Source organism: Nannobrachium achirus, assembly GCF_963921795.1.
Source record: "Nannobrachium achirus genome assembly, chromosome: 17".
Taxonomy (NCBI): Eukaryota; Metazoa; Chordata; class Actinopteri; order Myctophiformes; family Myctophidae; genus Nannobrachium; species Nannobrachium achirus.
In genome coordinates, this window is record NC_137824.1 from 34,468,071 (window position 1) to 34,492,072 (window position 24,002).

A 24,002-nucleotide genomic window follows, 5' to 3' on the forward strand; every position below is an offset into this window, starting at 1 on the left:
AACTTGGTGAAGTAAAAGGAGAATCAGTGGTGTAAAATTTCGGCCGCAGTCAGTGCCTTAACGAAAACAGCATGGGTCATTCCTCCTGTGTCCTTCTCTCTACCCACTAGCAAAACCCAATGGAAATGCATTGGGTGCTTAAAGTTAAATATTTAAAAAACAACAATAATACTAAGAAGAAGAAGAAGAAGAAGAAGGGGAATTGTTATTGTTATTATTATATAATAGAACAGCAGGGGTCATCAACATGCCCGTACATGGACAAATGTGACTGTGGAAAAAGACTTTGTCTTGTCTGTGGCAATTTTTAGATTCCTAATTTACACATCATAATGTTCTTATTTTGATTACAAGACCTAATTACAAGAATATCAGTTTCCAGATTTCCTCCAAAAATGTATGACACTTAGCCTATTTACTATATGACACTATGGCATATTAGGAGTCCGACTGTAGTACTAGAGGTTATCAAATGATTTATTTGCAAGGAACCACTTAACTCTAAGAGTGTACAAATGGGTCCATTTGGTTCCATTTGTACACTCTGAGTCACATGTTATGGCCATTCAGAGCTCTTTATGTGATTCTGGTATTTATTTTTGTGTTTATTTTTGTAAATGGAATTTTGACAAAAATGTCTACCACAAGCCATGGTGATGACCCCTGTACATCGACCAAGAACAGGTTCTTGTGCAAAAGCTGTAAAGTGCTTGACCTCTAGTAACCAAAACTGGTTTCCTTTACAGGATGCGTTCCACTTTCAATTCCTCTTCTAAAACAACCTTTGTACAACATGACCATCCTTCCCACATTTAACTATGAGGATGTAATTTCGGCTTGCAAGGGCTGGCTACAAAATCTTGGATGTCCTTTATCACTCTGCTATCAAGTTGGCATGCAAATGATCCCTTCAGAATAGTGGTTTTCAACCCTTTTCACATCAAGGTCCATGATTTATTCAGCATTTGCGGCACAGACCACCATTTGATGAGATGCAGCCTCTCAGACCCAAAACGTAGCAAAATGTGTTATCGTTGGATAGGATTTTGTCCACAATTCCATGCTGCATTGATATGGTATAGGAGAGACAACAGGCAAACATTGATCGAAATAACAATTCTTCTACATTCTGTAATTGTGTAAGTACTTCTGGTAACTTATGTAATGCAGATGTAAAAAATAATTTAACTCTTGAGAGAGTGAAATGAAACCAAATGGACCAGTGGCGTCAGTTCAGAAAAAGCTAAGGTATGGCAACATGACTGGTGTCTTGCACGCGCACCTTAAATTAATTCGCGCGCATGCAAGACACCAGTCATGTTGCCATACCTTAGCAACAGGCATGATATATTTATTTTAAGAAGTACATATAATATATAATTATATATACCTATAATATAATTATAATACCTTGTTAAAGTGACCATTTTGTTAAATTTTGCATTTGTAGTTATTTTACTGTAATTTACCAACATAATAACCAGCACAGATAGACAAAGAGACATTCATGGATTTACATTTAGAACTAACTTTTATCTTCCCCCCTGGACCCAGGGTATGGCAGCAGCATACCCCTGCCATACCCAATTGACGCCCCTGAAATGGACCCGTAAGGTATTACTCCCCTCTAAACTGACCATCTTTACGCCTGATGAAATATTCACTGCTTCATTTTAACTAGCCCTGTGCCCGGCGGTGTGCACATATATGAGTGCACAGTATATATTATGAGGGATTGAATGTCCCTGAGGACTGGAGTCTCAGAAGAAATGTTGGAGAACCCAGACCAGTTCCTGTCTGGGATGTCATCTCCAAATTTGGGCACAGTAGTGATGTCAGTCAGTGATGTCAGTCATCTCCAAATTTGTTTTTTATCATGTCAGATAGACATTCTTTGGGCAATGTTTCAGCATGCAGCTGGTACCATGGCGGTAACGCTGTTTAGTATCAGTGATGTCAGCATGCGGACAGAGGGCGCATTTAAGCTGACTTTCCCTTCGTATATTTATATTGGATACAAATCCTGTTTGTCTGAGGTCAGTCAGAGATCACAGACAGTTAACTTCAGTCAGCCGACAAACCAGATTTAAACTATTAAAACGCTGACTAGTTTGACCAAAAATGTTGCAGATTGTTGTTGTTGTTATTGCAGATAATGTTACTAGTGTGCAGGCCTACATATACAATAAGATGATACAATAAAAACAATCTTGAATCTTGAATTAAGATCTGTCATATCATGACCTCTCTTCTTCTCATGCTCTTCCATCCATCCATCCCTAATCTCTCTCTCTCTCTCTCCACCTCCTTTCCCTCCTCTTCATCGCTGCATCCAGATCTGCCTCGTTTCTACCCTTCCCTTCCATGCCTCCATCTCTCCCCACCTCCTTTTCTCTCCTTCTCTCTCTTCTCCATCTCTTTTCTCCTGTGGGCAAAGTCAACGGTGGGCGGGACAGGGGGGACGGACGGACGCTCGGTTTTCGGTCCCCTCGGCTCCCCCATTGGCTCCTGTCTGCGGACACGTCACAATCATGATTAGAATTGATGATCGGACGTTGTGATTTCATTGTCTGGCGAAAAGAGGAGGGGGGGCCGCTGCTGGTTGAAAGAAGAAATCTGCTGAATTGGGGAACGTCCGTTTGTTGTGATTTTGACATCCAGAAGGGTACGTAACGGGAGTGATCTCACTTTTTTTTGCGGTGATTTCACATCTCGCGATCTGTCCGCGCTGCCGCTCGATCGCGCCGAGGGTGGAATCGGGGGGGATCGTCCGTTGGCGATCGGGGTTGAGAAATCAGGAGATCTGGAAGGGAAAAGTTCAACCGCAGGCTGCTATCCTCTGGGAGAGCAGGCTAATGCTAATGCTAAGGCTGGCTAGTAGTGATGATGGCCGCCCGGGCCTGTAACGTTGGGTCTGTCTGTGTGTGCCCGGTGGTTGATCGCCTCACATTTAAACGTATTATTGTCAACATCGGCGTACACAGACACGCTCCTATTCAGGCGGCGGAGATCAGAAACGACACTGGCAACTTACCTAGGATACATTATTTTCGATCCGGGTTACACTGATGCATATAAACATGTAATAACGTTATTATTCCAGGGTCTCTTTTGGCTTTCAGTGTGTGTAATAATAGCCCACTCCCGTTGCGGTTCGTGGGAAAATAAAAGTTAACTGAAGTTTCAGAATCGGAGACAGACAATGCGTTTCCCCTTCCTCGTGTACGTTACATTATAGCTCTGTTTGTTTACTGTCTGTCTGTGTGTGGGGAAGTAGTCCTGTACGCACGGTCGGTCGGGCGTCTGGTTTCTGCGTGTGTGTGTGTGTGTGTGTGTGTGTGTGTGCGTGTGTGTGTGCGTGTGTGTGTGTGTCAGTGATGGAATAATAGTACTCACATGTGTTACTAAGTAAAAGTAGAGGAAAGTAAAAGTAAAAAACACAGAACTTACTTGAGTAAAGGTACACAAGTATTATTGGTATAAAAATGTAGACCTACTGTTATAAATAGTATAACAAGTAAAAGTAGTCTATTCTTTATGCACAATGTCCCATTTCACATTGAAGTTTTCAAATTGAAAATAGCAGATGTACTTGAACGCAAGCTCACATATATCTGCTATTTTCAAATGTCCGAAATGTATATAGGGTTGAAGTGATTAATGTATGTTTTGTAATAATAGGTTAATCTAAATTGATTGAAGACTTTACTATTCAAACTATTAGAAGTTTGCATAGGAAAAGGTACAGTTTCATGACAGTACAGTTCACTGGTACAAGTTCAACTAACAGGATTTACACCTCAAAAAAGCTTTTGGGCTTGTTTCAATTGGGGTCCTTTTTAAAAAGTAATTACAAAGTAACTAAGGTTTTCAAATAAATGTAGTAAGTACAATATTTGGATCCGAGAGTGGAAGTAAAAGTATTGGAAAGTGGAAATACTCAAGTAAAGTACAAATAACGCAAAAGTGTAGGCTACTTAAGTACAGTTGCCTATATTAAGTAAAGACCTACTTATACTGTAGTTACTTTCCACCACTGGGGGGGGGTGTGTTTGTGGAGAGTCGGATCCAGTCGCTGTGGTTGTTTCCTGACATGATGCAACGTTTTCTACATTTTTAGCATCAGTTTATTAAAATGTGTCCATGTTCTGCTGCTGCAGCCAAGCATGGCTGACTGTCAGAATGACTGCACATCAGAGAGTACACATCTCTGTTAATACACCAACATGAGTGGAGGTACAATACAGCAGTGTTTCTCAACTTATTCAGGCTGTGACCCGCAAAAGAATCGTATTTTAACCCCCAGACCAGCACTAGTTGAGGCATGACATTTTGTATCACACGTACGGTTCTATTGTGAAAATAGCAGATCTACATGCATGTGAGCATGTAGATTGGCTATTTTCACAATTTCTGTCTCTAATATTTGACAATTTGGCCAATGTTTCATTTGTAATTTTAGAGATTTTAAAAAGTCCTTAAATTGTCACTTGAGAAATCTCCATAAACCTTCTCTTAAACTTTATCTTGGTTTGTTTACTGTTGAGTGAGAAAACAATGTTGCACATTGGGGAGTCTAGGGACAACCCAAGATAATTTGGGGACCCCTCTGGGGGACCGACCCACAGGTTGAGAATCGTCAGGGAAAAGTTCTGTCGCTCTTTTCCCTTTTGCAGCAATGCAGAAGTCTGTAAGTCTGGACTGACTACTGTAAAATCATGTTTTCTGCATCATCACACATTGTGTAATAACACTTTATTAATTAATGCCCATGGGGAAACTCAGGGTGTCGCAGCTGCAAAGGTTCACCACAACAATAAACCATACAACAACAATAAACAATAGATGCCGAATTAAGTATACTCACTCGCAGGATTGCAGCGAGTTTATGTTTGTAAAGCATATCAAGCATGTCTGAATAAGCTGACAGGCCGGGCATACTGTAGCAGTGGCCGTGGTTTACTGGTGCCACTAAGCAAATCATGACCATAAAGCCTTTGATTCTGTGGTCATAAAAAAAATAAAACGCTAAACCAGGGGTTTTCAAAGTGGGTGCCCAGGGAGGTTTTTTTTTGTCACCCAGTGACAAAAATACGCTTATGTTTCCCCTTATATGGATTTTAATTAATATAAGGTGCTGGGAGTTAAAATTATGAATATAATGTAGGGGTGCCTCGGATGAAAAAAATATTTATAGGGGTGTCCTGAGCCAAAACAGTTTGGGAACACCAGCGCTAAATAAAGGATATTTATAAAAATGAATTATATGATATTCTTCTTCTTCTTCTTTTTCACAGAATCAAAGGTGTTATGGTCATGGGTCACCAGGATCCTGGATGGCTTGATTCTAGGCTTAAAATAATTTATATAAATATCTTTGTAAATCTCTATTTATTATTATTATTTATTTGTGTGGAGCCAGTAAACCATGCCCACTGCAATAGGTGTGGTGAATATAAATAATAGACTGTACTTTTCCTCTGTATACATGCAGCAGATATGTATAGTGTATATATATAAGACATGGTTAAACAAATATTTAATATTTAACATAGTCAATGGGACAGTGCCCTCAATACCCTCATACCTGTGTAACTACTTCTCCAAAGTGAGTGACACCCACCAGGGGCGTCACACCAAATTCTGGGCCCTGGGTACAAGGATTCACTGCGGACCCCCCAAGAATGTTAACTATTGAAAAATCGTGAAAATGTGTGCAAGAAACCTATGTCAAGGACCCCCAAGATGATATGTATTTGGCCACGGACCCCAATCTCAAAATATTTAGTTCCAGGGACCCCCAGAAGCAAAATTTGAGTTAGAAATGTTCGCTTAAAAATACATATATCAAAGATTTTCACACATTTTCACAAAAAAATAGCAGATCTACAAGCTCGCAGCGCGGCACTCGGTGCCGCGCTGTGAGCTTGTATATCTGCTATTTTTCAATAGATAAAGTTATTAGGGCCCCTCCACCTTGGGCCCCAGTAACTCAGTCCCACTTTCCTACCCCTTGTGACGCCCCTGACACCCACAGCCACAACACTAGAGGGAGCAACCATGATCTGGTACCGCCCAAATTTAGAACAAACATGGGAAAAGTCTCATTCTACTACTCTGACACCAAAATGTGGAATGCCCTGACAGTGACACCATCCATTAAAAGACGTAAAACGCATGGTTTCTTTCTAATCTGGCCTGAAAAGACATCTACCAGGAGACCAGAGTTAAAGGAGTAGTTAAGTTCACCCCCAAAATGACTTTTTCTATTGATTACTCATGCCATGGATACTTGAGTTCAATACTTTTTTGGGGTATTTGTCGCCTTCCTAAAGACTAACATTTGGGTCCCCATCTGGAATCAAATCTTTGTCTTAGGAATGGGACAAATACCAAAAATGATCCATGAATTCAAGTCTCTGTGGTTTGAGTAATCAATAGAAAAAAAGCCATTTTGGGGATGAACTACTCCTTTAATGTAATTTCTCCTTTGTACATATAGTGTTTGTATTTGTTAATGACATGTATTATCGTATCATTTCTCATTCTATGCTAATTAATTGAATACATAGGACCACAACGGAAACTATTTCTGACTAATAAAGTATTCAGTCAATCAATCAGTCATCACTGTAGTAGAGTTTAACAAATAACAAAACTGTTATATTTGTGCAAAAACATTGAGAAAGGCAGACACCTTGTATCTCCGCATTTCATTGTTTTATTTCTTCTCATAAATGAATGTCCTGTGTTATACTTTGCAGTATGACAGTGTCATGCAAAAGTAGTGTAAATAGCCGATCTACAAGCTCACACAGTGGTGCATTGCAATAGACGATGAGGTTTTTGTTCTGTTTTTTTAACACACATTTGTTATTCGGTTTAGCTGAAGGTTATAAGTCATATTCGCAAGGTTTTTCTTTGTGAGTTCTCAATCTGTTTCATATCACGTGTATAAGCTCATTTAAAACGGATCATATAGGATAACAGTAATATTGGATTAAGTCTTGGTATTTCAATACTGATTAATGAGATTCTATCTTTCAGATTAGATTAGGTGATCTCATCATACCTAATCAAGTTTATAAATGTTGCTTCTGCATTTCTCTACAAAACCCAGTTCAATTGCTGTTTAAAAAAAAAGAAAAAAAAGAAAGAAAAGAAAAAACACCAATTGGACAAGGTGGATAATCACAATTTCACCGTTTGTTTGTGTGTCCTGATGTCATGATTGTATTAGATGGCCAACGTCATGCAGTGCGCAAGCACTAGTTCGTCATATGACTGCAGAAGTTGCACACATCCTGTACATTTGGCTCGATCGCCATAAACTCACAGCGCGTCACATTGTGGGCTTGTAGATATTCTATTTTTTAACATTTTGTACGTTTGCTTTTGGTACTTTTAAGTATATTTTGATGCCAATACTTTCATACTTTTACTCAAGTACATTTTGAATTCCAGACTTTTACTTAAGTAAAATATGCGAGTACTTTTTCCACCACTGGTTCTGATGACCTTCTCCTCTTCTACTGCTGCAGAGTCCCGTACGCCATGCCTTCAGCCTGGGTCTCTCCTCGACCGTGTCGCCCAGCGGAGCTCCACCAACACTGAGCTAGGATGAGTGGCATCAGGACAGAGCTACGATAGACACGCCAGGACCAGGAGGTCCTAGCCTGTCGTTCACCGCCCGTATGGCTGCCCCCTTCTCCTCCACCGGTAGGATGGACGCTGCCCCCTTCCCCTCCAGCGGCAGGATGGACACTGCCCCCTTCCCCTCCAGCGGCAGGATGGACGCCTGGCCAGAGAGACGCGGCCTGCAGACGGTGGGTTTAACCCGTTTAGGCCTGCGGCCGATTCCAAAAACGCCCCTATAGGAGTAGTTCATCCCAAAATGACTTTTTTCCTATTGATTACTCACGCCATGGATTTCAATAGTATTTTTTGTTTTTTGTCGCATTCCTAAGACAAAAATTTGATTGCAATAAATGTACACCCATTGATACTGGATGGGGGACCCATCCGGAATCAATAGAAAACTATATTATTGAAGTCTCAAGTCTCCATGGCGTGAGTAATCAATAGAAGGAAAAAAATAATTTTGGTGGTGAACTACTCCTTTAAATCCTGACCTGAAAGTTTCTGAAAAACGTAAAAAAGGTTTTTGCTATATACTGTACATGGGGTACAGGGGTATTCAACTAAATTGTTAGGGGGGCCACAGTCCCCTAAACTGGAGTGAGTCTCTTCACTTGAATAATGATGGAAATTATGATTAAGGATTACTGTGATTATGGTAAGATCACGTGTCATATCTCACAAACCATACCTATACCTCTCATTACCCCCCCCCCCCCCTTTAGTGTTTTCTAAAGTGTTAGAAAACACTTTTTTAAGGAGTAGTGAAACGCTATGGTGTGTCAGTGCAACTTCCTGTTAGGATAGAAAACCAGCAATACCCAAGAACCAAAGTGAAGAATCACTGCCTGTTATAGTGCTTGTGTAGTGGCTTTATACTGGCGTTATTATACAATAATAAGAAATAATTATAACATACCTTTATTTGTATAGCACCTTTCACAAACACTGTTACAAAGTGCTTCACAGAAGAATTAATTTAAAACATAACAAACAAGGTTGGGTTAGTGTCGGGCATTAAAAGTGGCTTTGTAAAAGTGTTTTAAGAAGGGATTTGAAACAAGTCACAGACTCGGCAAGCCTGATTTCCTCAGGCAAAGGGCATTCCAAGTGTCGGAGCTCTGATTGCAAAAGCCCTTTCTCCCTTTGTTTTTGAGGTTCTCAGGCTACACACTTGCTCATGGGGAGAGTACTGTAAGCCAGGAATATAAGTCGGAGCAAGACCAGACCTGGCATTGTATGTAATCCGATATTGAAATTGGCGGAGGGCCAATCTGCTCTGACGTCACTCTCAGTCATAACCATATAAGGAGTTCCCAATGCAGCAACGCCCAAATATGGAGTGTGTTGTCTAACCTCAATGTGTCATCATGGCATCAGACACAAGCGAATCAGTCAGCTCCATATATGGTTACATGCACCGGAAGAAGAATTTCTGAAATTCACAACAGCCTACGGGTAAGGCATCTCCATTTATGGGCATAAAAGGGACAGAGACAAAGCCCCAACACTCAGACATATTGTATGACATCTGATACTATCAGTGTTAATTACTGGTGTCATACTGATGTTCTAGAGCAGTGGTTCTCAATGTGGATATCAGGGATTCTCTAGGTTCCTTTATGGGGGTCTAAATTGACATTTACAAGTCTGTAACTCTGACAGTGTACACTGTCAGATTTAAGGGGAGTACTTGAAATTTGAAAGTTTGAGAAACACTGTTCTAGTGTCATATAGTGGTGTAACAGTGTTGTGTACTGTGTTATATAACTGTCTTGTGTACTGGTGTTGCAGATGAACCTGCGGTCGGTGTTCACGGCGGAGCAGCAGAGGGTCTTGGAGCGTTACTACGATAACGGAATGACCAACCAGAGCAAAGCCTGTTTTCAGCTCATACTGCAGTGTGCTCAGGAGACCAAGCTGGACTTCAGTGTGGTCCGGGTAGGCCTGCAAACTGTGTGTGTGTGTGCGTGTGTGCGTGTGCGTGTTCTCGCACGACACATGCAAGTGTGTTCATGAGAGTGTTTAACGACTGTGAATGTGTTCAAGAATTGTCAAAATATATATAGTTTTTCAAAAATGGCAAACACAAGTAGATCTCCAAGCTCAGAACACATGTGAGCTTCTATTTGAAAGTATTTGTATAGGGCTTAAATATTAACAGTATTAACAGACTTTACCATACAGATTTGTATCATTCATTAACATAAATTCCGGATTGCAGCTTTTACGTGACTTTACTGTCTCTACAGACGTGGGTCGGCAACAAACGGCGTAAGCTGGCCTCCAAGGCCGACCAGAACGGAGACGGCCTGTCCCATTCCATGTCCAATCAGGGACTCGCGGGGGGACTGCTGCCCAATCACTCGCTGTCCAATCACCACAGCCTGACGGGGGGAGTGCTGGTGGCCGGCGCCATGCTGACCGCCGAGATGGCCGCCGCCCGGAACATCCAGAACCGGCGCCACCTCGCGCCCTCGTCCACCTCCTTCCCTGCTACCTCCTCAACGTCTTCCTCCACCTCCTCCTCGCCCCTTGGGGCGGGGAACAACAACAACAGCAGCAGCAGCAACAACAACGACGTCATTCTGACGGGGATCTACTCCCTTAACTCTGCCTCTCGCCCCAGGCCGCGCCCCGTCCCCCTCCCTTCTCACTCTGACTCGGAGCTGTCGTCCCACGCCCACTCGTCTCTCCTCGGCCTCTCGCTGCACAACAGGAACACCTCCAGCACCTCCCCGCTCCACTCCAAGCTGGCCTCGTTCTCTCGGAGGCCCCCGGCGCTCTCCTCCTCGCCCGCAGTGCATGCGAGGCCCTCGGGGCATTCGGGGCCCGCGAGGCATCCGGTGCCCTCGGGGCCCTCGGTCTACACTCCAGCCAGGAAGGGAGGCTTCCCCCTGGGTGAGGCGGGCCCGGGCGGAGGTCCAGGCCCGGGGGCAGGGGTGGTACCTCACAGCTGGGCTCGGCAGTATGGGACAGCGCAGGCCCGCTCCTGGCCCTCCTCCTCCTACTCCCAGACTCAGCCTCAGGTCCAGCCTCGGCCTCACTCCAACCCCCAGCCTCACCCCCCGGCCCCCCCGCCGAGGCCCCGGGTCTCGCTCTCGCTGCCGGTCCAGAACCCTAGGCCTTCGTCCTCCGACTACACGCCCCGGATCCAGCAGGTCTTCACCCTGTCGGACAGACCCGACGCCGGGGGACTGAGGCAGGGACTCGTCCCCGCCAGGAGGAGCCCGGAAATTCGCAGGAGCCCGGACCCCAGCGGCTACTTTTCAATCGCCATGGAGACGGGAGACGAGGAAGACGAGTGGCGAAGGGAGGAGGAGCTGGCGAATATGTCGGCTCAGAGACACACCCACAGGGCCCAGAGGTCAGCCAGCCTCAGCCCAGCCCGGGTGGACCTGTCCGGGGTGAGAGGAGGCCACACGTCCCCTGTTGCCAGCTCCAGACCTGGACCCAATCAGAGCAACATGGCTCTCCCTCATGGCAGCTACTCAGTCACAGCACAGACCTCACCCAGAGGGGAATCTAGCACGCAGGTAGGGGTTGGATGGGTCCCACCGGGGATACTAGAGATCAGTGCAGGAAAAAATACTCAAATGTTTTACTTAACCCATTTAGGCCTAGAATTATTGAATGCTTTAACCAGTGAAAAATAGCAGATAGCAGCACGTGAAAATGTGTGCAAATCTTTGAACATATGTATTTTTAAAGCTAACGTTTGTAACTCAAATTCTGCTTCTGGGGGGTCCCTGGAATGAAATATTTTGAGATGGGGGTCCGTGGCCAAATAAATATCATTTTGTGGGTCCTTCACATGAAAAGGTTTGAGAACCACTGACATAGTAGTCTCTCAAGAACAGACTAACTGAGCTCCAGTTATGTGAAAAGGACCTTTTCTTTGACGATGGCTAGCCACATTGCTGACATAGAAACATAGGTTTTTTCCAAAAACCTTAGAAAGATTCAAAAGACACTCAGGTCAAAATTCAAATTTTCTGGATTTTTTCAAAAATAGCAGATCTACAAGCTCGCAGCGCGGCACTTGGTGCCGCGCTGTGAGCTTGTATATCTGCTATTTTTCAATAGTTAAAGCATTCAATAATTCTAGTAAAAGTATCAATACTGCAATGTAGAAATACTCTGTTACAAGTAAAAGTCCAGAATTCAAAATGTACTTGAGTAAAAGTACAAATGCATTGGCATAAAACAATACTTAAAGGTAGGGTAAGTGATTTCATTTAAGTTGCAATTTCAGTTTTTTAATGTAGGTGACAGGTGGAGGCCTTCCTCCAATCATGATCAAGTGGGGGCAGGCCTTGGTGCGCCTTGAGCCCCACTCTATCCTGATTGGAGGAAAACCTGTCTCCTCCACCAAAACTGGAACTGCTTTTTCTCCTCACAGGAAATATAAGGCTCAAGTCCAAATATGGACCAAACACTCTATAGATGCCTTAACCACCCACGTCACACTGATAAGAACCATTATGCTCACAAGCTTGTAGATCGGCTGTTTTCAAATATATTTTCAAATATATTTGAAATATTTGAATCAATGTTTGAATCCGAGCTGGAGTGGAGTAAAAGTAAAAGTATTGGAAATTGGAAATACTCAAGTACAAATACCAAAATGTTTTACCTATGTACAGTACTTAAGTAAATGTACTTAAAATGTACTGTACCCCAGTGCCAGAGACAGAAGGAAAGATTAAGAGGAAGACAGACAGTAGGAAATCTGAGAGGGAGACAGTGTATGAGAGACAGACAGTAGGACATCTGAGACACAGACTGTGCAGGTGAGACATGCAGTAGGAAAGCAAAGAGTGATACCATGTATGGGAAACAGACAGAAAAGCTATAGGAAGACAGTGTAGGAGAGACGTGGTATGTCTACACTGTAGACATACTGTACCGTAAAGCTCTGTGGATGACAGACAGACTTTAAAGCTGAGAGACAGACAGTGTAGGAGAGACAGACAGTCGAAAAGCTGAGCGACAGTGTAGAATCTACACTATATAATTGTTATTTACCCGATTGTGTGTTTGTATTTACCTGATAGTGTGTTTGTGTTTAGACTTCTGTCAGTGTGACGGCTGCTCCTTGGTTCCTCAACAACTCCAGGAAGAGAACAGTAAGTACTAATTAGTCCATCGTTAACACACATCGTTATCCCACTTACTTTACTTAACACAAGGCTCTGAACGTTTGAGCAACACAAGCAAATCAAAGCACACCAGTCTCTCTCTGCGTAGTTGGCACACGTGATTTGACATTGAAGTGTCATATTCATTCCATCTCCATAATGTAAAGCGTCCTTCCTTAACACATGGGCTGCTCAGGTTTATAACATTTCTAGCTGTTGCTGCTGCCGCCGTTCACTCACGCTTTATTTTGAAGAGCCTCGGAAGCTTTGTGCGTGTGCACGTGGGTGTCCACTGACGATTGAGGAAGATAATCCCTTTGTTTACAAACGCTCGCGAAACTAAAATCCAAACGGGAGCCGACCATCGCGTTATAGTGTCGCCGTGAAAACAATCAGATCTCTGCTTCCCTGGCGTTCTTTTCACCTCATTCAGAGATAAAGCCCTTTTTATTGTTTCAGAGTAGAATGGAAATCAATGTAACCAGCCTCCGCCATTTTCTCTCTCTCCCTCTCTCTCTCTCTGCTACGGGGTGACGTATGGACTCGGGTCATTCAGAGGGCAGGCAGCTGCACGTACAGTTAACCCTTCGTTGTCTCGTTCAGGGACGAGACAACTCCTTTTGGCGTGGTGACACCTAGTGGCCGTAACTCGTTACTGAACGAGTTTGGCTCCTTGGGTGTTAAAGAATAGATCAGCTGGTTTTCAGCTCAGGCTGGATTAAAATGTTGATTTGCATCATCGTGCAGTATGGAACTTCAATGAGAAATTTGAATAAAAGCATGGATTACTTCTTTTAAAGTTTAAAAAAAGAGAGTCACATAATGCTTGTTGGGTATTGCATTTGATCAACACATACACAAACTTGTCACCAAGTAGATACTAATCCCTCGTTCTTTCACTGTTTTGAGGTTGCACACTTAGATGTGTTGTTTCCATTTATACATGCATTCACAGGAGTTTGAAACAGAACCCTGCAACATTATTACAACAGAAAAATGGCAAATGGCTTTATATTCTTGGGTTGTTGTGAGCGGCTTCTCATGCTGAGGTGTGTATTGATTTGGAGTGTTAGACCTCGATTGTCTGTCTACTCATTGCTTGGACTTTTATTAGTATTTGAACTTTATTGGAGTTAGGTATTAAAATATTCTATGTCGGCTGCAGGTTCCTCGATCAGTGATATAATGCCTGGTATTTTTCCACATAGTTTTACATATTGATATATTGCACTTATTTAATGAAGGCAGACTTGTGAATAACACATGATAAAGGAGAAGCAACAAAGAGATGGAGAGGTGATGCTTTTCTTTTCTTTCAACATATTGCAAGTTAAATTAAGTCCCAGTAAAGGAGAATATTATATTGTGTGATTATTCCATCTATTCTTTTCTTGCCTTCTTTGAAAGGTGTTCTTCTTAGAACCCCATCACATGCTGGTTACTAAGAGTGTAATGTTGTGGTTTGTGCACAGCTGCAGGACAGGACCCAGTTCAGCAACAGAGACCTGCTCCAGCTGAAGCGCTACTGGGACAGAGGGATGACCAGTCTGGGCTCTGTGTGCAGGGAGAAGATCGCAGCCGCAGCCGACCAGCTCAACGTGGACTCTGAGATAGTCAAGGTGAATAGTGAATGCAAAACGTATTTAAAATAGCCTGTTACTGAGCGAGAGCTCTGATTTGGATTAGACAGAGTGATGTAATGATTATCAGATCTGTGAATGACGAGTAGGAAAGGATCTGACTGACAGCTGATTACAGCTGAGGCGGGAAGACTCACGTGTCCTGCATAAACTAACTTAATAGGGCATAAGTGGTTAAATAGTTAATTGTTCATCTGATTTGAGAACAATAATAATAGTTTAGTCCCTCTCCTCCTTTGGGGTGTTCTTTTGTACATTTTCACATATGTAAAATTTGTTCTCTGCATTTACCAGTTCCTAACTCTCTAAGAAGCAACGCGCACTATCAAAATCAAATAATGACCGCTATATGGGCCGGGCTCTTATCTGTGTTATCCTGTTTTCCCCTTACAGACGTGGATCAGCAACCGGAGGAGGAAGTACCGCCTCATGGGCATAGAAATCCCGGCTCCTAAAGGCGGACCCGCCGTGTTCACGACATCATCGCCAGGGAGAGACTCTCCAGTGAGCCCTGACGGCGATGGGCTAAGAACCCCCGAGTTTGGAGACGACCTGAATGATGGGGGATCTCTCTGTCTGTCCGAAGGTAAAACTGCACCCGACAGGAACATGTGCAGTTAAGCGTGCATGTATAACATCAGTGGGGGCTGTCAGGATTATGACATTTTGCATGACGGTTAATTGTCACTCGTTGACAATTACATTTCTTTTAATTTGGCTTGTAGGCTTTGAAGTTGTACATGGCAGGCATGACACATAACTTAAATATACAAAGAAATTACTGACATATTTGACAACTTTATACTTAAAAAAGAACATTGATAGTGGAAATAGCTGATCTACATGCCCATTGTGGGATTATTTTTCATTATATATTAAATTAGGCGATTATGTAATAATTGTGACTGGCCTAAACATCAGGGCTATGAGACTGTGAAAGTATAATCATGGTATTTATGGGCCAAACCAATGGATAATCAACAAATCCACAACGATAAGATTCAACAGCATAACTTCAATGTTTTATGTGTCTTCTTTATTAATGGAAACACACAGGAATGACACGTTTGGTAAATAGTTTTCTCTACACTGTTTAAAGATGCAATGAAATTAAGTTTTATCTTTTACAAACCAATGTAAACATTTTAATATCATTTGTATTATTAAGCACTTTAGCCTCATCTATACGTGGTATAGTGGAAATAGCCAATCCACGAGCTCAAACTGAGTCACAACAGAGCTTGTAGATCAGCTATTTTAGCTATTTTTGAAAATGTTAAAAGTAAAAATGTAAATGTAAATTTGCCCCCAATAGGGATGACTGGGTTAATATGGTTAATATAACTTCTATAGAGATCATAAATGGAGAATTTGATATGTAGCTCAGCCCAGTGTGATGGTGGTGTTTCTGTCCTAGATGGCAATAATGACTCGTACCAGAGAGATTTGGATGAAGACGTAACAGACGTATCTACTAACGCTGCCCCCTTGGACAACAACGTGGTACTGCATTTTTGTTGTTATTATTATTATTATTTCTAAATGTATTACTGTACATGCATGCATCACATTAAAAAGTGACACTCCTGATTGGTACATTAAAAACCCAGTACAACATGGTCTGGCACAACACAGTATACTGTAGTGGTCGTCAAGAGTCAAGAAGGTGGCCGCACACACTGGTAGCCAAAGTGCCAATATTCTTTGTGTTTCCCAACAAGCTTACTGGGGGAAAGGGTGTGTGTTAATGTGGGCTTCACTTCCTCCACACAGCTGATTCAAATCACTTATCAAGCACCATGTAATCACCATGCAGAGATTCAGGTGTCACAGCCACAGGCTCACAGCAGCAACAGCAACCAGTCAGAATGAAACAGCTAAGAGGAACAGGAAGTGATGCCCAACTTTCACGCAAGGCTCATGGGACACAAGGAACGTCTACGAACAGAAACTGGTGCGAGTTTTGTCACCGAGAGCGTCATGGCGCATCGCCGTTGAACTTGTCACTTGATGTCTCTTCCTGGTAGACGTTCCTTGATGGGACACAGGAAACTTGTAGATAGATATAAACAATAAAACATATCAAAAGTGCAGTTCGTACATTCATTAAGTTCATAATTTACTTTAGGCCTTGGGGGAGGTTTTTACAGTGGTTCATGTATTGAGTGACCTGTAATGCATGCCGGAGGGCAACAGGTCAAATCGGTGGTGACCGGTGAACAGTGTTGTGTAATATGTTTGGCTCTGAAAAGGCTATTTACCTTAAGGGAGGGCAAAGGGCAGCGAATGATCTTTTTGCTGTATTTACATCCCTCTGGACAGCTCTTTTTGTCCGTGGATGAGCAGCCAGCATGCCACACTGTGATGCTGGAGGAGAGAATCCAGGCGCCAGAAGTTATCCCTTACTAGTACTACTGCGGTCATTACTGAACAAAAAGATCAAATGCTACTGTTCTTCTCAACATACTCTGATCAATTGTTCAAACAGCTTACTTGCCAAAAACCTGTTATTTTAATAAGACGTAAGACTAATTCATTTTTTGGCTCTTGAAGTCATTCTAATTGCTGTGATTTGTTGCTAGCTGCTGACGAATATTGTAATCTGTGTTTTCCAAATAGAAGATCGAGATAATTGACGAAGATGATGATGATGATGGTGGGGATGATGATGGTGGTGGTGGAATGGTGGCTTCAAACATGGAGCAAATGCAGAGTCTGCTGGAGTTCAAGGTGAAGATGAAAATTAGTAGAAAGACTTGGTAAACCAAGACAACGAAACGCTTGTGCACCAATGGGCTCCATTTAAAGAAAAATAACGTATTGCACCCTTTGCAAGTGCTGTACAGCTTAGAAGACAAACTCACACTGTAACAGACTGTAGCCGCAGGGCTTTGCTGACTATGTAGTCTCGCATAGCCAGACAACTATTCCACAATCTCTGAATGCTATATAGTCTGGAATGACAGCTCCCAAATGCCGAGTAACGGAAGTAGTCGCGGCTGCACAGAACTGTAGTCCCATTGGAAACACAACAGAAACACACAGAGTCATTCGAGCGGCATATTCTTGCTATGCGTGTATAGTTTAAGAAAACATTTGAAAACATCATGGAAGTAACACCAACATTACCAGAGAAAGATGAAATAACGCTCCAAAAAATAAAATACAAATATTATACTGTATATTATTTGTCTTTCATGAGTTTGTGTCTTCACCTTAAACTCCAGCAGACTCTGCGTTTGCTCCATGTTTGAAGCTTTTGTGCAGTATTTATGACCCTTTGGGCAGCTTTTCTGTCTGTGGATGAGCAGCCAGCATGGCACACTGTGATGCCGTAGGACAGAATGCTCTCTATCCTGGAATGATAAAAGACCACAAAGCCGTTTATTATTATCATTTTATTTTTAGTTAGGCCATTTTTCTTGAGCACTGTTTGGAATGCAGCCGCCGGTGTTGTCAGACCAGGAGAGGTATGTCAGAGATGAGGGTTCCCATGCAAGAATTTAAACCTGGAACAATTCCAGTTTTCCACACAGCCACCATTTATGAATGCAGGGAGGGGGTCTGCTTTGTCCTTTCTGTAATCCATAATGAGCACTTGGTGTCAGCGGCAAGGAAAATCTCCCCTTTAAAAGGCACAAACTTCAAGCAGTCATGGCTCCAGATGGGCGGCCATCTGACTTGACCAGTTGGGTAGAGACGAAAACAATATCCATAAATTCGAAACATTGTACTCTACCGACTGAGCTAACCAGACACATAGGGCCATATTTTCCTCCATGCCTTGCCCCTTATCTCTTAACTCTTTTGCCATTTTGTACTATTTTGATTTTTTTTATATGTATTTCAAATATCTGATCTACAAGCTCACAAAATGTCGATGTAGATCGGCTATTTGAAGTATTTTAAAGGGTTTTTCAAAAGAGTAAAAAAAGGCAAAGACGTTTAGGGATGAGTGGTAAGGAATGGATGAAAATAAAGCTCATACTCTCTATTACCTATTACCTCTCTATATAGAGATGTAATACAAGTAGTGGATAATGAGCTCTTTAAGATACAATGGCGCCTAACCATTATAGAACTTTGTAGGTGAGGAGGAGGATTTTAAATTCTGGATTTGACAGGGAGCCAGTGCAGAGAAGCCACTATGGGAGAAATAAAATCTATTCTTTTTCCAAGTTCTTGTCATTACACACGTTGAAACATGCTGGACCAGCTGGAGAGTCTTAAGAGAGTGTGATAGTAAGGAATTACAATAATCCAGCCTGAAGGGAACAAATGTGTGGAGTAGATTTTCAGTGTCTTGGAGGCAGGATGTGCCTGACTTTTGCGATGTCATGTGCACAGACATTCTGCAGCATTTGCACTGCTGTATGTGCTGTCTAGCACAGGGGTTCTCAAAGTGGGGTGCAGGGACCCTCCGTGTTCCATGAGAGGGTTCTAATTCTAAATGTGCCCATACAGGTCTGTAACTCTGAGAGAGTGTACATTCTTATAGGGTTATGGGGATCCTTGAAATGTAAAAAGAGAACCATTGCTCTGGTATGTTAGGTCCCTGACAATATTTCAGAAAAATAGAGTAGAGATCTTGCTCCAAATGCTGAAAATGTATTCCAGAATAGAACGAGGCTCTTCCTCAGTCGATATTTCAAACACGGTATGTTTAAAGGGGGATATGGACTAGCTATGGTCTATAAAATATTGTACTACTGCTGTCATTACTGGAGAAAAGAAAAGTCAAATGCTAATATTCTTCTCAACATACTATGGTAAATTGTTCAAAAGCTTACTTGCCAAAAAGGATTTTATTTGATTGAAATAATTCTAATTACTATGATTTGTGTTGCTGCTGACAGATATTGTAATCTGTGTTTTCCACATAGAAGATCGAAATAATTGACGAAGATGAGGACGATGATGATGGAGGTGATGATGGTGATGGTGGTGGAATGGTGGCTTCAAACATGGAGCAAATGCAGAGTCTGCTGGAGTTCAAGGTGAAGACACTTAACGCATCCACACCCTGTGTCGGGCAGGTGCTGAGCGAAAAAATAACAGTAAAATAAAATGAAATCATTTATTGCACCCTTTACAAGTGCTGCTCAGCACTTGTAAAGGGTGCAATAAAAAATGTTTTCTTTGAACAGAGCCCATCAGTGTGCAAGCGTTTCATTTTCTCAGAACACATAAAGTCACACTGTAGCACACTGCAGCCGCAGGGGCTTTGCTGACCATGGTTTAACTCACAGGTTTTTGTGGCCCCCCCACGGTGGCCGCAAGGGGGGGCAATCGGAGCCGTTATGGCTGTTTTCTATCTTTCATTCTTTGTTATGTCAGTTCCTCCACCAGGGGCGTCAATTGGGTATGGCAGGGGTATGCAGCTGCCATACCCTGGGTCCAGGGGGGAGAATACAAGTTACTTTAAAATATAAATCCATGAATGTCTCTTTGTCTATCTGTGCTGGTTATGTTGTTAAATTACATTAAAATAACTTTATGCAAAATTTAGTTATATAGTTATATTCTCCACACTTTTATTCTCCCCATCTTTTTTTTTTTTTTTTATATATCTTTATTCATGTCACATATATTTCAACATTGTACATTAAACAAGTCAATATTGCAAAGACATTATTTTTCTTTTTTTTTTTCCTTTTCCCCAACCCTCCCCCCATATTGCTATCATTAGTCACTCCTTGAAAAAAAAATAAAGACAGTAACAATAAAAATAAATACAAAACAATAAATCAGCGTACACAATATGCACGATAGTAAAGAAAAATAGTTACACAAACAAGGTTAAGTACAATAAATTAAAATAAAAAAAATAAAATAATATATATATATATATATAATATATATAATAAAAATACCAGTGGAATTAAGTCTCCTAGAAACCATAGTTGTATTATTTACACAGATCAAGTCGATAGAGTGCTAACAGACATCATCCTCCTCAGTTATGTATATCATTACAAGTTGCCCCGAGAGGTGGCCATTAAATATTCTGAGTTGTACAGTGTTGATCAGTCTGCTGCAAGTGTCCTCAGACCCTCAAAGTATGTGATAAGTGGTTGCCAGGTTTATTCTCCCCATCTTGACAGAATAGTATATTCCCAGGTTCCGCAGGTCAGCTGCACAGGTGCAACTCATTATTGTTAATTGTGGTACGTTTACTATATTATGCAAAGTTTAGCCGCACTTGAACAACTGTTCCAGACTGCCATATCCAGCCCAAGAAACCATAGAAATTTTGGGGGGGGAAAATAGAATGTACTTCTTAAAATAAATGTATCATGCCTGTTGCTAAGGTATGGCAACATGACTGGTGTAAGAAACCAGTCATGTTGCCATACCTTACCTTTTTCTGAACTGACGCCACTGTCATCCACGGGTAGGACGTGGAGCCTCCGTCTTACTCCTCCCGCCCAACACGCCCTGCTGACTGGTGTCGCCCCAGCCCAGCATCCCTCCCCGAACATGGGCCAGAATTGTTTAATGCTTTAACTATTGAAAAATAGCAGATATACAAGCTCACAGCTGCAAGCTTGTAGATCTGCTATTTTTTGAAGAATCTTGATTTTGAATATATCTTTTTAAAAGCGAACATTTGTGACTCAGATATTTGCTTCTGGGTGGTCCCTGGAACAACATATTTTGAGATGGGGGGTCCGCGGCCTAATACATGTAATTGTGGGGGTCCTTGACATGAAAAGGTTTGAGAACCACTGATTTAGAAGAAGGATTTAGAAGACATTTATAGAATCTGTTCAAAAATATTCAAAGACTCGCAACGTGGCACTCGGTGCCGCTCTTTGAGCTTGTATATCTGCTATTTTTTAATAGTTAAAGCATACAATAATGGTTAAAGTGGTTAAAATCTAAAGTGACATTGATATGCGTCCAGGCCTAAATGGGTTAAAAGCCATTTCGTAGTAGGAGTGCCACAGACAGAGGCTATGGCTGTTTGGGGGTGCTTGACATGCATGCACGCAAGAGGGATAAAATGGCTCAGGAAAAGTAACAAAAGAGTGTCATAATTGATTGATCGTTCTTATTTGGCGCAATGGTTTCAGCACGAGGAAGTGCAGTTCCTGGAGTCGGAGCTACAGAACCAAAAACTGAAGTACCAGGAGCTGGAGGCGTTCACCAGCAGTCTGCTGCACGCCGTGAGGAACAATGACCTGCACAAACAGCAGGTACACTAGACCAGTGATACTCAACCTTTTCCTTTCCGTCGTTGCCCCTCAGTTTGGCCCTCAAACCAATGGCATGACCTGAGGCCACAGTGGCCTTAATTCCACCCAGCTGACTGTACCACTTTCTCCTTTGTCTCTGTCTTGACAATACTGTATGTAGACACCAGTGTCTTTTGTTGAGTCTCCATTTTCAAACCAATCCAGTATCTTTGATTGGTGCAGGGCTGAGCGAGCATGGATCAGATTATGAATACCATAATGTATTTATTTCACAGCAGATAGTCTACATATTACATTTAAAATCTTCCTTAACCCATAAATTAAATTAATTATTTCAATGGACTAAAATCTTGTTTTATTTGATGGTCTTCCTGCCCTGGCCTTTGTCCTTTGTGCCTTCAAACAATGGACAACACCAAAGACCAAGTGGCCTTGCCCCCTAAAATTCCATTTGGTTCTCTGTTTGTTCCTAGTTGTAGCACTGTCATCGAATGTAAGTTTAATCCTGCTTTTGTGTACACGGCCGTATACAGGAACTTCTTGCCAGTCTACCTCAGCCTGCGGACATGGACTGGGATGAGCCTCTGGAGGAGGGGGAAGGGGAGGGGGAGGAGAGGGAGGAGGAGGAGGACGGAGCCCAGCCTGTCCACGCGGCAACGGAGACGTCGTCCAACCACGATGAAGCCTCGATGACCGCGGCGGCCAATGGGAAGCAGTCGTCGTCGCCGTTGCCGGCACCCACAGAAGACTTCCCGGTGGTCACGGTCATCAGCGAAGAAGACGGCTCTTCATTCGAGACCACGCAGCCCTCTGCATCAGAGGAGCTACCCGAGGAAACCGATGGCGAACTACAGTGACTCTTATTAACATGAACTGTATGTGTACGTGCATAAACATACTGACAGATACAACACACTCACACATGCCATAAATGTAGCAGGTATTGGACAAAAGTGACTCTTCTGTCTTGAGGCTAAGGTCACACATACGCTCCGGGAGCGCCGGCGTCCCGTTCGCTTCCATTCTATTGGAGCGAGGGGGTGGAGTGCCTGGTTGCGTTGTTTTGACGCGACACGTTTCAACGCGTCTGAAGCGTGGAGTTCAACATGGGTACTGTGAATATTTGACCAACCAATAGGAAAGGTGGTCAGGTGGAGGAACCGGATCCAACGAGGAACAGGAATCGGTTCCATCACATTTGGAACCGTTTCTGGTACGGGTTGCATCACACTCTCAGAGCGTGGGCTTCACGTCTGCCATACAGCTATGATACCAGTGGGTCCATTTGGTTCCATTGTACACTTAGACATGTAAGGGTCCATTTGGAACACCCTATAGGAATCGTCAAAGGGAACTGTTAAAGGAATCGGACCATTAGGGACTCGTTAATGTCCAGTTAAGATCCTAAATGATCCCAACCCTAAACGCAGGAAAACATGGGAACTTAGCGTGTCTGATGCCGCTGCATGCGTTGGCTACCCCCACCCTGGCGCGTATGTATGGCCGTACCCTTAAGCTTAATTTATATTCCATCACACAACGGTGTTGCTCCAAAAAAGGAAAGGACCTGATTTTCAAGCTACAATGTGGATGCATTGTAAGCTTAGGATGACTATTATTTTCAAACCCCCAAAACTGGGAACCCTTAAATGAACATCATGCAGGGTCATACACGAGTTTGATCCTGCAAATAAATGCACATGTGCTAACTCGTTTGCCTCTTTTAAAAACTTCTTTTATACACATTTTTTGTTTTGGTTTTTTATGCTTTGATAAATAGACAGCAAGACTATGCTTTTATTCTCTGATTTTTAATCATTGTATTTTAATTTAATTTATTCCACTTTTTTTTTCTGTTTCTATGTCTGCGATGCACTTTTGCAAACTTGTTTTTAAAAAGTGCTATATAAATAGTTTATTTTAATTATTATCATGTGCACCATTGATGTTTTTCACCACGATGGGAGACAATTAATTTAACGCTTTCTTAAATTAACTATGTCTACGTAAAGCAGTAAGCACTGATGACGAGTGTTATTTTCAGTGTTGGGTATCGTTACTTTGTATAGTAACTCGTTAAGTTACATCGTTACTGCCTTTAAAAACTAATCAGTTACGTTACCCCGCTACCCAATTAGAACAGTAACTTAACAAGCTACTTTTTCCGTTACCGACCATTAAAACCCACTGCGAGGGAATTTCCTAAACATAAAAAAGAGTGCAGCCTACCGGATTGTTGTGGCTGTCAGCTGTGTGCGTGGCTGGTTGCGTGCAGCTTCAACGTGGATATTGTAATGACATTGATCTATCCTTTATTCCTTTCACCAAGTAAATCCAAAAATAGTGTGAATCCTTCCACAGCCTTACTAAAGGGCTTCTCTCAA

The 24,002-nt window shown here is 42.4% G+C and overlaps 1 protein-coding gene across 1 annotated transcript; it reads left to right on the forward strand.

The window, feature by feature from the left end:
* Positions 1 to 2,577: 2,577 nt before the first annotated feature.
* On the forward strand, positions 2,578 to 22,475 carry hdx (highly divergent homeobox; the record flags this gene model as incomplete). The annotated part of the gene is made up of 12 exons (XM_080746688.1): positions 2,578 to 2,665; positions 7,542 to 7,826; positions 9,433 to 9,579; positions 9,891 to 11,174; positions 12,711 to 12,767; positions 14,252 to 14,398; positions 14,813 to 15,005; positions 15,837 to 15,922; positions 17,039 to 17,149; positions 19,303 to 19,416; positions 21,496 to 21,618; positions 22,152 to 22,475. The coding sequence occupies exons 2-12, from the start codon at positions 7,695 to 7,697 to the stop codon at positions 22,473 to 22,475; spliced, it is 2,718 nt and encodes a 905-aa protein (XP_080602814.1). The 5' UTR covers positions 2,578 to 2,665; positions 7,542 to 7,694.
* Between the last annotated feature and the right edge of the window lie 1,527 nt (positions 22,476 to 24,002).